Below are 16,199 nucleotides of genomic sequence, written 5' to 3' on the forward strand. Positions count from 1 at the left end.
CCCAGCTATTTTTTGGTTGCAGCCATTATTGTTGTTTGGCGGGCCCAGGCTGGATTTGAATCCGCCACCTTAGGTGTATGTGGCTGGCGTCTCAGCCACTTGAGCCACAGGCACCGAGCCACTATTTTTTTTTAAGAGACAGAATCTCACTTTGTCACCAGCCTCCCGAGTAGCTGGGACTACAGGTGCCTGCCACAATGTCCAGCTATTTTGTTGTTGTTGTTGTTGTTGACGACATTTAGCTGGGGCCAGGATGGAACCTGCTACCCTCGCTATATGGGGCCAGCACCCTACTCATGGAGCCACAGGTGCCACCCTGGTCTCTGTCCATTCTTCACATGCAGATTCTAATGCCACTGTTGCATGAAGTCTTTGTGATTTGTCTCACTTTCCCGGCTGGAGAAGACAATGTTCCACTTCTCCGTTTATGTGATCTACTGGTTTCCAGAAATCAGAATCAGTTAGGGGAAATTTTAAGATATGGATCCCTAGAGAGTCTTTCATTAAATAGATCTAAAATGTAGCCCAGCCAATGATATTTTTAAAAGTATAACATACTAATTATACTGTCCTTTGATCATTATCAAGACTTCAAACTTTTACTGGGGTCATTGGTAATTGATACATACAGCTCACCTCCCTTACCAGGATATGGGAACAAAAGTTGTGCCATAGTCATTATTTTTTCCCATAGTTGTATATTTGCAGAATTTAACATTCATTGGCACATGTCTTTTCAAATAGTTGTTCATTTTGGATCTGGAGAAAGTGCTTCAGAAGATGCAGTCATGATGAATACACCTGTGGTGAAATCTGCCTTGGAAATGGGCTTTAGTAGAAGCCTGGTAAGACAGACAGTTCAGAGCAAAATCCTAACTACTGGAGAGAACTACAAAACAGTCAATGATATTGTATCAGCTCTTCTGAATGCTGAAGATGAAAAAAGAGAAGAGGAAAAGGAAAGGCAAGCTGAAGAAATGGCATCAGGTATTTGGGAATGTTATTACTTTCTAGTGGAGCTCTGAGGACTGTCTCACATGTTACAGGCCAGCATCCTTGTCTCACACCCACTAACTCCTGTCAGCCCACCAGTCATTCCAAGGTCCTTCTTTTTGTTTCTTTCAATTTCAATTAATTAATCGATTGATTTTTACTTTTGGATTAATGTAAGGGTACATACCAGTGATTTTCTACTGGTGTGCCATGAGAGGATCTTAGGTGTGCTGTGAAAATGTTTAAAGATTATTAATTATTTTGGAAAGCCGTTCAAGCACAGTAAGTATATCCTTTCTTATACTCTTTTTTTGATCAACGTAAGTTAAGTGTGCTGTAAAAGTTCAACTATTGGTTCCAGTGTGCCATGAGATAAACAAGATTCAAAAACACTGATATATACAATTACCAAGCCAACCCTTCTTTTCTGCGCCTCTCAACTATTCCTAGCTGAGAACCATTGACTACTGCTTTTTTCTGTATATTTTTCTTCTGATAAGATTCCCTAATTTAGGCAAGTCAGACAATTTGAGCATAACAAGCTCTTTTCTTGAGTTGTATTGCATTACTTTCTCATGTATAACAAATTTAAACTTTTTTTGGTGGGGGTTGGGGGGACAGATTCTGATTTTGTTGCCCTGGGGTTGAGTGCCATGATGTCATTATAGCTCACAGGAACTTCAAATTCTTGGGCTCAAGTGATCCTCATGCCTCAGCTTCCCAAGTGGCTAGGATGACAGGCTCCTGACACAATGCCTAGCTAATTCTATTTTTAGTAGAGATGGGGTATTGTTCCTGCTCTGGCTGGTCTGGAATTCCTGAGCTGAAGCAATCTACCTGCCTCAGCCTCTTGGAGTGCTAAGATTACAGGTGTGAGCCACCATGCCTAGCCCAATAAATTTAAATTGTTTTTAAAAAGTTACATGCAGTCTTTTTTTCAGATTTCTTCAAATCATATTCTTGATTTATTTGGCTCCCTAATCCTTGCTAGGTCCTTATACAAAAAGTAGAATTTATGATGAAATCCTAGGGCTTGGTAAGAATTTCCTGCCCAACCCAAGAGGAAACTGAAATTGGTAATCATGAAGATTATATTAAGTCTTAGCCACCCAAACAAGTATTTTGAGTAGTCATTTTTTTCAACAGGTATTTATTGAGCATGAACACCAGGGCTAAATATTCTACTAATCATTGTGATTGTTCTCAAGGAGCATGTCGATTAGCTTGGGAGGTCAGAATGCAAAAGACAAGGTTAAGGAGCCAGCAGACAGGTAGTGTAAGTCGGGGTATCAAGTTGGAAGATTTTTCTTTTTAAGCTTATAAGTAAAAATAGGAATAGAGAACCATATTGCATGGCCTTGCAGCAAATGTTTAAAGTTGGGACTTCTAGATTGAAACAGATTTGTGTTTAAATTCTGGTTCCCTCATTCCCTAGGTTGACAAATTATTCAAGCAGACCTCAGGTTTCTTATCTGTAAATGGGAATGATAGCATTAGTCCCATAGGGTTGCTGGAGGAATTAAATGAAATGTTGCAAGTAAAATACTTTAGCACATGAGCAAACTTAATTTGATTTGGGAAGTGGGAGAGACGTGGTGAAAATAAGAGCCTCAGAAAAATGAAAAGATTTGAGGGTTGTTAAGCAGTAATGAAATCCAGCTATGGTTATGTGAAATCACTGTAATAAATCTAGTCACCTTAGTTTTGTGACTTTGTGGGAGTCAGAGAATAGTCTTTAATTATGGATTTGGCAGGGTTAATAGAGAAAAGAGCAAATAAGAAATAGGGAGAGTTAAGTGTGAGGGATCATCATTGAAACACATGACTGATACCTCCATTAGAAGCAGGGCCAGGGGAGGCGCCTGTGGCTCAGTAAGTAGGGCGCCGGCCCCATATACTGAGGGTGGCGGGTTCAAACCCAGCCCTGGCCAAACTGCAACAACAACAACAAATAGCCCGCCGTTGTGGTGGGTGCCAGTAGTCCCAGCTACCTGGGAGGCTGAGGCAAGAGTTTGAAGTTGCTGTGAGCTGTGATGCTACAGTACTCTACTGAGGACAACAAACTGAGACTCTGTCTTAAAAAAAAAAGGAGAGAGCTCTTGCTAGTTGAATTGGGAATAATATGGACATCTTGAAAAGGTGAAGTACAGATGTGTTAGCAGTGAGAATTATTAAGGTAGAAGGGTAAGTTGTGGTCAGAGAAAAGAATTTTATAGTTTTGAGATTAATTCACTTCTAGAAAGGGGAAGGCAAATAGACTTCTTTTTCTGTAATTTATTTCTCATTAACTTGTACCTCATAGAGATGTACTTTCAAAATTTTGGGGGACGTTTATTTTGAAAACAGGCAATTAAATTTCATAGTGATTTAAGCACCCAAAGAAGGAACAGCCATATTCCATAAATGTAAATTAACTACGGGATTTTGGGTGATGTGAGATTGAAGGACAAACATTTGCTTTTAAAAATAATCAGGCTTGGGTGGTGCCTGTGGCTCAGTGAGTAGGGCGCTGGCCCCATATACCGAGGGTGGTGGGTTCAAACTCAGCCCTGGCCAAACTGCAACAAAAAAATAGCCAGGTGTTGTAGCAGGTGCCTGTAGTCCCAACTACTCTGGAGGCTGAGGCAAGAGAATTGCCTAAACCCAGGGAGTTGGAGGTTGCTGTGAGCTGTGATGGCATGGCACTTTACAGAGGGCGATAAAGTGAGACTCTGTTTCAAAACAAAATGATCAGGCTTGCTTCATATGAATTTTTTTTGTATGTTTTTTTAAAATTATTTTTTATTTTTTATTTATTTTTCCTACATATACATGTATATTAGGTTTCCGCTTTTGCCTTCACAGAATTAAAGGCCAAATTTAATGACAATAATAATATTTAACATAAGGACTGAGAACAAAAACCTCATAAAGAACGACAGAAGATAAATATATTCAGAAATCAGACAATTGGTGCAACGAAATATTAGGCAATAATAATAGTAATAATGCAAAGAAAGTAACATTCCCATTGTCAGAAGTATGTCTATTATAGAATACTTTGATCAGTTAACTTCTTATTTTGTTTTTTCCAAAGTCTCAAAAAAAATAGACAATATTTATAAGTAAAAGTAAAAGATAATTTCAAAAAAAAAAGATCATGCCAAATCTTATAGACAATAGAAAAAGAAATACTTCAAAATCATTCTACTTAATCTAATAACAGGATACAATCTTAATAACAGAATACACCTGATATTAAAATTGGAGAAAATATATTATTATAAAAGGGAAAGTACAAACATATTTCATTTATAAATGAGGATGCAATATGATAAACAACATATTAACATGTTGAATTAAAAATCAATGTTTAAGTAATGTACTTTGGTCAAAATTAAATACAATTTATGTGAGAATTAGTCACTATTTTCTTTTTTTGAATACATAATCATTAAATACTTGTTTGTTACAGAATACACAAGACAAAATACAAATAGCAAACAAAATTTTTTTTCCTTGTTATGTTTTTACCAAAGTCTAAAAAAAGACGACTAATATGTATAAATAAAAGTAAAAAATAATTTCTAAAAAAGAAAAGCAGATCACACCAAGTCTTATAGACAGTAGAAATAGAAATACTTCAAAATCATTCTACTTAGTCTGGATACCCATGATAGTAAAATTAGAAAAAATATATTATTACAAAGGGAAATTACAGATATATTTCACTGATGAATAAGGATGCGATATGATAAACAACATATTGACATGTTGGAGTAAAAATTTATGTCTAAGTAATATACATTAATCAAAATTAAATCCAGTTTGTGTGAGAATTAGACATTATTATTTATATATATGTGTATATATATATATTTTTTTTTTTTTGCCCACACCCCGTCGCTCCTTCTCAGTCTGATCTCCCCTTCCCCCATGCCCCACCATGTCATTAATTGTCATTGTCTTCATATCAAAGTTGAGTACATAGGATTCTTACTTCTCCATTCCTGTGATGCTTCACTAAGAATAATGTGTTCCACCTCCATCCAGGTTATTACAAATGCTGTAAAATCTTCATTTTTTTGATGGCTGAATAATACTCCATAGTGTACTTTGTATGAATTTTTAAAAATTGTTAGAAACTTAGAGATTTATAAAATAATTACAGTTAACTGTGTGACACCTGGTATGCTACATGCTTCATGTGTATTATTTAATTTTCACAACTGAGGAAGGTACTATGTATATTTTGCAGACGACACTGAGTAGTATGAGGGAGATTAGGGCACATGGCTAGTAGAGCACAAAGCTAGGCCAGCATGGAAACCTTGGTCTGTCTCGACTTCACAGCCCAAGCTCTGCAACACTGCATTACACATACTACTGCTTCTTAAGTATGGAGTTTGTTAAAAAGATTACTACTCTAGGTGACCTGGTTTTGCAATTTATTCTTTCTGTGACTTTGGACAGGTCTTTTTCTCCCTATCTGAAAATGAGGGATGGTCTCCTTGTTTAATTGACAAGATCTTTGTGTCAAATGAGACAATTCTAATGAAAGTACTTAGAAAAGTAAAGTGATGTAAATAGAAGTCAATATTATTAATTCCATGGGGTGGTGGTCAATTGGGAGAGTTGGGAAATCTTTACTGTCTTCTAAAATTCTTTGCTTACTTTCAAAAGGATAAAGGAAAAACAAGATTCTAGGATATGTGAACACAAAAACTTAAAAATTACAGAAACGGAGATCCTGTAAATACTATATAATAAACCTTAGCTAAACCTTCTGGAAGTTTTTTAAGTGACAGACATTAAAATGCAGACAAGTTCTTTTGTTGTTCTTTGAGCTGTACTTAGTGCCTAAATTGATTGTAGGGCTGGTTGTAGGTGTCTTTATGCATGTAGTTGAAGGAGTTTAAAATCTAATGGATTCCCTCCCTTTTTTTTTTCATTAAAGATGACTTGTCATTAATTCGGAAGAATAGAATGGCTCTCTTTCAGCGGTTGACATGTGTGCTTCCTATCCTGGATAATCTTTTAAAGGCCAATGTAATTAATAAACAGGAACATGATATTATTAAACAAAAAACACAGATACCTTTACAAGCAAGAGAACTGATTGATACCATTTTAGTGAAAGGAAATGCTGCAGCCAACATCTTCAAAAACTGTCTAAAAGAAATCGATTCTACGTTATATAAGGACTTATTTGGTGAGTTTCTTGAGAGAATTATTTTAGAAATCCTTAGGATTATGTCTATCCCTTTGATTGCCAAGCAAAATAAATCTAATTATCAAACTATATATTTTACCTGTTCCAAAAGAGTGAAGTCTTTTATTATCCAGGTAGTGGCCTAAATGTAACAATCTAATAATTTCATAGCTAGAATCTGTATCATTTAATAGGTACTGGGTGGAAAAAAAAAATAGCCAGGGAAGCAGTTTTGTATTTCGTAGAGTCATGCTTCTTATGTATTTGTTTTCTTTCCTCAGTGGATAAGAATATGAAGTATATTCCAACAGAAGATGTTTCAGGTAAGACAAAATTAAGACTTAAAATCAACACGAAATATTATTCTTATTTTTTTAATGGGATATAAAATGGAGACTGAATTTCACTAAAGTTATTTTTGTTATTAGGTCTGTCACTGGAAGAACAGTTGAGGAGGTTACAAGAAGAAAGAACTTGTAAAGTGTGTATGGACAAAGAGGTTTCCATTGTATTTATTCCTTGTGGTCATCTGGTGGTGTGCCAGGAATGTGCCCCTTCTCTAAGAAAATGCCCCATTTGCAGGGGTATAATCAAGGGTACTGTTCGTACATTTCTCTCATAAAAGAAAAATAGGCTGTATCTTAAGTTATATAGAAAAGTATTTAACATATTGTTGAACATACAATGCTATTTGAATGAACCATTGGTTCTTTAGTTAGTAACATTTGTGTTGTAATCTGCTTTGGTACTAATAATCTTATTTCTAAACAGGTAGTTTATATCATATTTAATCTTAACCTGTGTATTTACAAGAGAGGATTTATGTTTGATGAGCTACATAAGTGTATATTGTTATCTGTCACTTTAGGTGTTACTGGATTTGGTATTCCTTCTGAAAGCTTTGAGTACCACTGCCACAATATAGGATAGAGTAAAAGAACTGGAAATGTAAACTCTGAAGTTCAGTTACTATGCCAAATTCTTTTTGGCACTTTTCACATATGTTATAAAATAAGGATTTTTCTCTTCCTAGTAAATAAGTTCCCCTATTCTCCCTTAGTTTGTGAGAACATCTTAATAAAGTACTTTAAAAAGAGTATACCATCAAAATGTTTTTTCTGTCCTGATTTAAAAATTAATTTTCTTGTGTCTTCATTGTACTTTACTCAAATGCTAGCTATTCAGAGTTAAATTTATGAAACAAATTACTAAGAAATATTTTTGGGCTGGGCGCAGTGGCTCACACTTGTAATTGTAGCAGTCTGGGAGGTTGACGTGGGTGGATTGCTTGACCTGAAGAGTTCAGACCAGCCTGAGTAAAAGAGCAAGATCTGGTCTCTACTGAAAACAGAAAAATCAGCCAAGCATGGCAGTGTACACCTATACTTGGGAGGCTCAGGCATGAGGATCACTTGAGCCCAAGAGCCTAAGATTGCTGTGAGCTAGGATGATGCCACAGCACTCTACCCAGGGCAACAGAGCTAAGACTCTGTCTCAAGGCTCGGTGCCTGTGGCTCAAGCAGCTAAGGTGCCAGCCACATACACCTAAGGTGGCGGGTTCAAATCCCTAGCCCAGGCCCGCCAAACAACGATGGCTGCAACCAAAAAATGGCTGGGTGTTGTGGTGGGCGCCTGTAGTCCCAGCTACTTGGGAGGCTGAGGCAGGAGACTCACTTGAGCTCAGGAGTTGGAGGTTGCTGTGAGTGTGATGCCACAGCACTCTACCCAGGGGGATAGCTTGAGGCTCCGTCTCAAAAAAAAAAAAAAAAAGACTCTGTCTCAAAAAAAATATATATATATATGTATATGTATGTATATATGTGTGTGTGTATATATATATAATATATTATGTGATTTATGAAAATGCCTTCAGATGACAGTCTTGTTGCTCTGTATTTTATAGACATAATAGTATTTCATGAAATATGTATCAGTTTCAAAAAACTTTTAATAAACTTGGATAAATTGCCATTCAGAAAATGGCATAATTGCTTTGTTGCCTAGATGTGAGGAGGTGTGGGGTACAGGCAGTGGTAAGTGCCTTCTTCTGGACCCAGTCATATTTGACCTTTCCCAGATCTGACTCTGTGGCAGAATTCTCAGGCCAGGTGGACAAGAAGGTCTAATAGAAAAAAGTGTGCATTTTTCTTTTTACTTGATAACTCTGTGGATCCCTTTAAATACAGAACACACTGGGAAGGGCAGCTGAAAATTTCTCCATTCTCCAGTCTCTTCCCTTCTATTTGAGGCAGGATATACCCTGATGAACTGATACATGATCCATGTGTGCGCACACTTGGTTTTAAGACTTGAGAGAATCTCTCCCTGCCATTATAGAGAGAATGTAAAAGAAATTTTTTGCCCACATTTAATAGGCTTAGAAAAATGTGAAAACATTTCTCTTTTTTTTTTGTCTTCCATTCTGGACCTTTTGTATAGATTCTTCCCTTTAGGAGTCCAATTAGAAGTCTTTAGTCAAAACAGCTCAATATGTCTACATCACAGCACTAATACCCTTTGTTGTAATGGGATGCTAATTTTTTTAGAAATTATTATTTTTTTCCTTTTTTTTTTTTTGCCAGAGATGGTCTTGTTCTGTCACCCAGGCTGAAGTACAGTGGTGCAGTCACAGCTCACTGCAACCTCGAACTCCTGGGCTCAAGCAATTCTCCCACCTCAGCCTCTCAAGTAGCTAGGACTATAGGTGTACACCCACCTGGCTAATTTTTAAAAAATTTTTTTACAGAGACAGTGTCTTGTGATGTTGCTTAGGATAGTCTCAAACTCTTCACTGCAAGTGATCCTCCTGGCTTGGCCTCTCAAAGTGCTGGAGTTACAGGCACAAGTCACTGTCCCAAGCCTCTTTTTTCTTAATGATAGCTACTGTATTGATGATCTACTGTACGCTAGGCACAGTGTTAGATTCTTTAAATAACAGATGTGCTATAGGTGATAGTCCCCAAATTTGCATGTTGAAGTACTAATCCCCAGTACCTTAGAGATGTGCACGGGTTTAGAAATAGAGCTTTTAAAGAGGTAATTAAGGTAAGTGAGATCATATGGGTGACCCCTAATCAAATATGACTGCTATCCTTCTAAGAAGAGATTAGGATCCAGACACACAGAAGTGCAACCATGTGAGGACACCTGACACAAGCCAAGGACAGAGGATGTAAGAAACCAAATTTGCCAATACCTTGATGTTGGACTTCTCGTCTGAACTGTGACTAAATAAATCTCTGTTTAAGCTACCTAGTCTTTGGTACTTTGTTATATAGCAAAGTAACACAAGTTGCTAGAGCAGGGGTCCTTAAACTTTTTAAACGGGGCCAGTTCACTGTCCCTCAGACTGTTGCAGGGCCAGACTGCAGGCTCCAGGATGAGTCGGCTGCTAAGCAGGACAGGCAGCGGCAGCAAAAACACTTGGCGGGCCAGATAAATGTCCTCAGTGGTGGCCGCATGTGGCCTGTGGGCCGTAGTTTGAGGACGCCTGTGCTAGAGACTTTAAACCACATTATCTCTGATCCTGTCAACAATTTTGCAAAGTAAAATTTGAATATGTTGTGAACAGTGCTTCCATGAATTTTTATGTACAAATATTTTTGAGTACTGTTTTAAATTCTTTTAGAGATGTACGTATATTTCTAGGAGTGGCATTGCTGGGTCAGATAGTAATTCCATGTGACTCATTGAGAAGAATTGCCACGTTGTTTTTCATACGGCTGATGCACCATTCATTTTACTCCCCCCAGCAATGTACAAGGGTTTTTATTTCTCCATATCCTGCCAACACTTTGCTTTTTAAAAAAAATAACATTCTAGTGGATATGAAGTGATATCTCATTGTGGCTCTGACTTGCATTTCCTTAATAGCTAATGATGTTAAATATCTTTTCATGTGCTCCTTGGCATTCATATGCCTTCCTTGGAGAAATGTCTGTTCAGTCTTTTGTCCATTTTTAAATTGGGTTGTCTTTCTGTTGTTTAATTGTATGTTCTTGACATATTTTACATATGAGACTCTTATCAGATGTATGATTCGCAGATATTTTCTTGCATCCTTTAGGTTCTCTCTTTACTTTTTGATAATGTCCTTTGATGTAAAAATTTGGTTTTTAATTTTGATGAACTCTAGTTTATCTAGGGTTCTTTTGTTTGTTTGCTCACGCTTTCAGTGTCATATCTAAGTATCCATTACTAATTAAAAGCCATGATGATTTATCCCTGTATATTCTTTTTAAGAGTTTTATAGTTTGGCTTTTATATTTAGATGTTGACTTAAGACATCATATATGGTATTAGGTAGGAACCAACACCAGTCTTTTGCATGTGGATACCTAGTTGCCTCATCACCATCTTTTTAAGAGACTATTCTTTTCCCAGTGAATGGTGCTGGCACTCCATCAGAAATCCATTAGCCATTTGGGTTTACTTCTGTGTGCTCAGTTCAATTCCACTGGGCTGTATTTCTATCCTATGCAATTACCACACTTTTTGGATAGTAAGTTTTTTAATTGGGATGTGTGAGTCTTCCAACTTACTGTTCTTTTTCAGCCTAGAGTGCTGTAGTGTTATAGCTCACAGCAACCTCAAACTTCTGGGCTCAAGCGATCCTCTTGCCTCAGCCTCTCAAGTACCAGAGATGAAAGGCCCCTGCCACAACACATGGATAGTTTCTCTGTTTTTTTGTAGACAGGGTCTCACTCTTGCTCAGGCTGGTCTTGAACTGAGCTCAAGCAATCCACCCACCTCAGCCTCTCAGAGTGTTAGGACCACAGATGTGAGGTACTGCGCCCAGCCTACCACATTTTCTTTATCCATTCATCCGATGATGGACGGTTAGGTTGATTCCATATTTTGGCTATTGTGAATAATGCAACAGCGAACATGGGAATAAGCATCTTTCTTCAACATACTGATTTCAGTTCTGTGTAAATACCCAGAAGTGGGATTGCTGGGTCATATGGTAGTTCTATTTTAAATTTTTTGAGTAAATTCCATACTGTTTTCCATAATGGCTGTACTAATTTACATTCCTACCAACAGTGTCTAAGAGTTCCCTTTTCCCTACACCCTCACCAACAGTTGATATCTGTCATCTGCTTTTTGATAGCCACTCTAACGGGTGTGAGGTGATACTCTGTGGTGGTTTTGTCTTTCTGTGATTAATGATGTTAAGCATTTTTTTCATGTACTTCTTGGCCATTTGTATGTTTTCTTTTGAAAAATGTCTATTCAGAATATTTCCTATTTGTTAAAAGGATTATTTTTAAACTATTACATAAGTTCCATATATATTTTTGGCCATTAACCCCTTATCAGTTGTGCATGTATGGTTTGCAAATATTTCTTCCCATTCTGTAGGTTGTCTCTTTACTCTTGAGATAACAGCTTAAGTTGTTTATGGGAACTCTTTTTTCTTTTTTGACATAGGCATTTATTGCTATAAACCAGGGGTGTCCAATGTTTTTTTTGTTATGCCACATATTGGGAGAGTAAGTATTGTCTTGGGCCACAGTTTAAATACACAAACACTAATGACAGCTGATTGGCAGAAAAAAATGTCTGTGTATACTTTTTGTGATATCTGACACCACAGATAAGCAAACTACGTCCTCACAAAATCACGCAACCCAGAGGCCACAGGTTGGATACCCTTGCTGTAAACCAGGCGTCCTCAAACTACGGCCTGCGGGCCACATGTGGCCCGATCTGCCAGGTGTTTCTGCCACCGCTACCTGTCCTGCTTAGCAGCCGACTGGTCCAGGGGCCCGCAGTCTGGTCCTCCAACGGTCTGAGGGACAGTGAACTGGACCCCTGTTTAAAAAGTTTGAGGACCCCTGCTGTAAACTTGCCTCTTATAGCTGCTTTTGCTGCATCCTTCAAGGTTTGGTGTGTTGTGTTTGTCTCAAGATATTTCTAAATTTATGTTTTTTTGGAGACAAGAGTCTTTGTTGCCCCCTGGTAGAGTGCCCTGGCATCATAGTTCCCAGCTACTTCAGACTCTTGGGCTCAGGTGATCCTTTTGCCTCAGCCTCCAGAGTAGCTGAGACTACAGGCGCCTGCCTGCCAAAATGCCCAGCTACTTTTTAGAGATGGGGTTTCATTCATGCTCAGGCTGGTCTCAAAATTCCTGAGTGCAAGGGATCCACCTGCTTTGGCCTCCCAGAGTGCTAGGATTATAGGCATGAGCCACCACGCCTGGTGATATTTCTAAATTTCTCTTTTAATTTCTTCTTTGCCTATTGGTCATTCATATGAGTGTTGTTTAACTTCCATGTATTTGTGAATTTTCCAAAATTCCCTTAGATTACTGATATCTTATTTTAAAACACTGGGGTCTGAAAGGTACTTGATATGATTTCAATCTCTTCTTAAATTTGTAAAGACTTATTTTGTGGCCTGATATAAGATCTGACCTGTAATGTGTTCCGAGTCTGCTTGAGAAGACCATGTACTCTGCTGATACTTGTTGGATGTTCTATATGTTTATTAGGTCCATTAGGCCTAACATGTGGTTCAAGTCAAATATTTTCTTACTGATTTTCTGCCTAGATGGTCTGTCCATTATTGAAAATGGGGTGGGTATTAAAGTCCCCTTTATGATTTCCTCCAGCACCATAATCGTCAGAGATTTTAACACTCCTTTGGCAGTGCTGGATAGATCCTCCAATAAGAAATTCAGCAAAGAAATTTTATATTTAAATTTAACCATTCAACAGATATCTACAGAACATTTCATCCTAACAAAATTGAATACACAAAGTCTTCTCATCAGCCCATGGAACATCCTCCAAAATTGATTACATCTTAGATCACAAGCCTAACCTAACAAATTTAAAAGAATAGAAATTATTCCTTGCATCTTCTTGGACCATCATGAAATAAAAGTTGAACTCAGTAACAACAGGAATCTGCATACTCATACAAAAACATGGAAACTAAATACCCTTATGCTAAATGATAGCTGAGTCTTAGATGAGATTAAGGAGGAAATTACCAAATTTTTGGAACAAAATGATAATGAAGACACAAATTATGAGAACCTTTGGGATAACACAAAGGCAGTCCTAAGAGGGAAATTTATGGCACTGCAGAACAGAAAGAGAGGAAGTTAACAACCTAGTGGGACATCTCAAGCAACTGGAGAAGGAAGAACATTCCAACCCAAACCCAGCAGAAGAAAAGAAAAAACAAAAATTAGAGTAGAATTAAATGAAATTGAAAACAAAAGGATTATACGACAGATCAATAAATCTAAAAGTTGGTTTTTTGAAAAGGTCAATAGATAAACCTTTGGCTAACCTAACCAGGAAAAAAAAAGTAAAATCTCTAATTTCATCAATGAGAAATGGCAAAGACAAAATAACAACAGACTCCTTAGAAATTAAAAAAATCTGTAATGAATATTACAAGAAACTCTATTCTCAGAAATATGAAAATTTGAAGGAAACAGACCAATACTTGGAAACACACCACCTTCCTAGACTTAGCCAGGATGAAGTGGAAATGCTCAACAGGCCTATATCAAGTTCTGAAATAGCATCAACTTTACAAAATCTCCCTAAAATGATAAGCCCGGGACCGGATGGCTTCACATCAGAATTCTACCAAATCTTTATTACTTAACCTTTCCAAAATACAAAAAAAGAAGGAATACTACCCAATACATTCTAGGAAGCAAACATCACCTTGATACTCAAACCAGGAAAAGACCCAACAAAAAAGAATTATAGATCAATATCACTAATGAATATTGATGCAAAAATATTCAGCAAGATCCTAGCAAACAGAATCCAGCAACACATCAAACAAATTATACACCATGACCAAGTGGGTTTTATCTCAGGGTCTCAAGGTTGGTTCAATATATGTAAATCTATAAATATAATTTATCACGTAAACAAAATAGAAAACAAAGACCGTATGATTCTCTCAGTTGATGCAGAAAAAGCTTTTGATAATATCCAGCATCCTTTCATGATCAGAACACTTAAGAAAATTGGTATAGAAGGGACTTTTCTTAAACTGATAGAGGCCATCTACAGCAAACCCACAGCCAATATTGTATTGAATAGAGTTAAATTGAAATATTTCCACTCAGATCAGGAACCAGGCAAGGTTGCCCATTGTCTCCATTGCTTTTCAACATTGTAATGGAAGTCTTAGCCATTGCAATTAGGCAAGAAAAGGCGATCAAGGGCATCCATATGGGGTCAGAGGAGCTCAAATTTTCACTCTTCGCAGATGATATGATAGTATATCTAGAAAACACCAGGGATTCTACTAGAAAACTCTTAGACGTGGTTAAGGAATACAGCAGCGTCTCAGGTTACAAAATCAACACTCATAAATCTCTATCCTTTATATATACCAAAAATAATTAAACTAAAAAAACAGTGAAGGACTCTATTCCTTTCACAGTAGTGCCAAAGAAAATGAAATATTTGGGAGTTTACCTAATAAAGGATGTGAAAGATCTCTATAAAGAGAACTATGAAACTCTAAGAAAAGAAATAGCTGAAGATGTTAACAAATGGAAAAACATATCATGCTCATGGCTGGGAAGAATCAACACTGTTAAAATGTCCATATTACCCAAAGCAATATACAATTTTAATGCAATCCCTATAAAGCTCCACTGTCATACTTTAAAGATCTCAAAAAAATGATACTTCGTTTTATATGGAATCAAAAAACCTCTAATAGCTAAGACATTACTCAGAAATAAAAACAAAGCAAGAGGAATTACGCTACCAGACCTCAGATTATACTATAAATCGATAGTGATCAAACAGCATGGTACTGGCACAAAAACAGAGAGGTAGATGTATGGAACAGAATAGAGAACGAAGAGATGAATCCAGCTACTTACCATTATTTGATCTTTGAGAAGCCAGTTAAAAACATTCAGTGGGGAAAAGATTTCATATTTAACAAATGGTGCTGGGCAAACTGGCTGGCAACCTGTAGAAGACTGAAACTGGACCCACACCTTTCACCATTAACTAAGATAGATTCTCACTGGATTAAAGATTTAAACTTAAGATATGAAACTATAAAAATACTAGAAGAAAGTGCAGGGAAAACACCTGAAGAAATAGGCCTGGGTGAATATTTTATGAGGAAGACCCCTCTCCCCAGGCAATTGAAGCAACACCAAAAATACATTACTGGGATTTGATCAAACTAAAAAGCTTCTGCACAGCTGAAAATACAATTAGTAAAGCAAGCAGACAGCCCTCAGAATGGGAGAAGATATTTGCAGGTTATGTCTCCGACAAAGGTTTAATAACCAGAATCCACAGAGAACTCAAACGTATTAGCAAGAAAAGAACAAGTGATCCCATCTAAGGGTGGACAAGGGACTTGAAGAGAAACTTCTCTGAAGACAGGCTCACAGCCTACAGACATATGAAAAAATGCTCATCATCCTTAATCATCAGAGAAATGCAAATCAAAACCACTTTGAGATATCACCTAACCCCAGTAAGATTAGCTCCACATCACAAAATCCCTAAACCAGAGATGTTGGCGTGGATGTGAAGAAAAGGGAACACTTCTACATTGCTGGTGGGAATGCAAACTAATATGTTCCCTTTGGAACGAGGTTTGGAGATCACTTAGGGATCTAACAATAGACCTGCCATTCAGTCCTTCCACTCCTCTACTACTAGGTATATATCCAGAAGACCAAAAATCATTTTATAACAAAGATATTTGCACCAGAATGTTTATCACAGACCAATTCAAAATTGCTAAGTTATGGAAGAAGCCCAAGTACCCACCAACCCATGAATGGATTAATGAATTGTGTTATATGTACACCATGGAATATTATGCAGCCTTAAAGAAAGATGGAGACTTTACCTCTTTCATGTTTACATGGATGGAGCTGGAACATATTCTTCTCAGCAAAGTATCTCAAGAATGGAAGAAAAAGTATCCAATGTACTCAGCCCTACTATGAAACCAATTTATAGCTTTCATTTAAAAGCTATAACCCAACTATAGC

At 37.2% G+C, this 16,199-nt stretch overlaps 1 protein-coding gene across 1 annotated transcript in view; it reads left to right on the top strand.

Annotated features, from left to right (window-relative positions):
* Positions 1–7,420, top strand: part of BIRC2 (baculoviral IAP repeat containing 2) — a 31,354-nt gene extending 23,934 nt beyond the window's left edge. The window contains exons 6-9 of the mRNA XM_003780796.3: positions 745–987; positions 5,930–6,184; positions 6,466–6,507; positions 6,613–7,420. Of these exons, the coding sequence (XP_003780844.1) occupies positions 745–987; positions 5,930–6,184; positions 6,466–6,507; positions 6,613–6,806 (734 nt within the window). The 3' untranslated portion in view covers positions 6,807–7,420. The remainder of the gene's footprint in view (positions 1–744; positions 988–5,929; positions 6,185–6,465; positions 6,508–6,612) is intronic.
* The last annotated feature ends 8,779 nt before the right edge of the window (positions 7,421–16,199 follow it).

Source organism: Otolemur garnettii, unplaced genomic scaffold, assembly GCF_000181295.1.
Source record: "Otolemur garnettii isolate 467f Iridium unplaced genomic scaffold, OtoGar3 scaffold00001, whole genome shotgun sequence".
Classification (NCBI taxonomy): domain Eukaryota; kingdom Metazoa; phylum Chordata; class Mammalia; order Primates; family Galagidae; genus Otolemur; species Otolemur garnettii.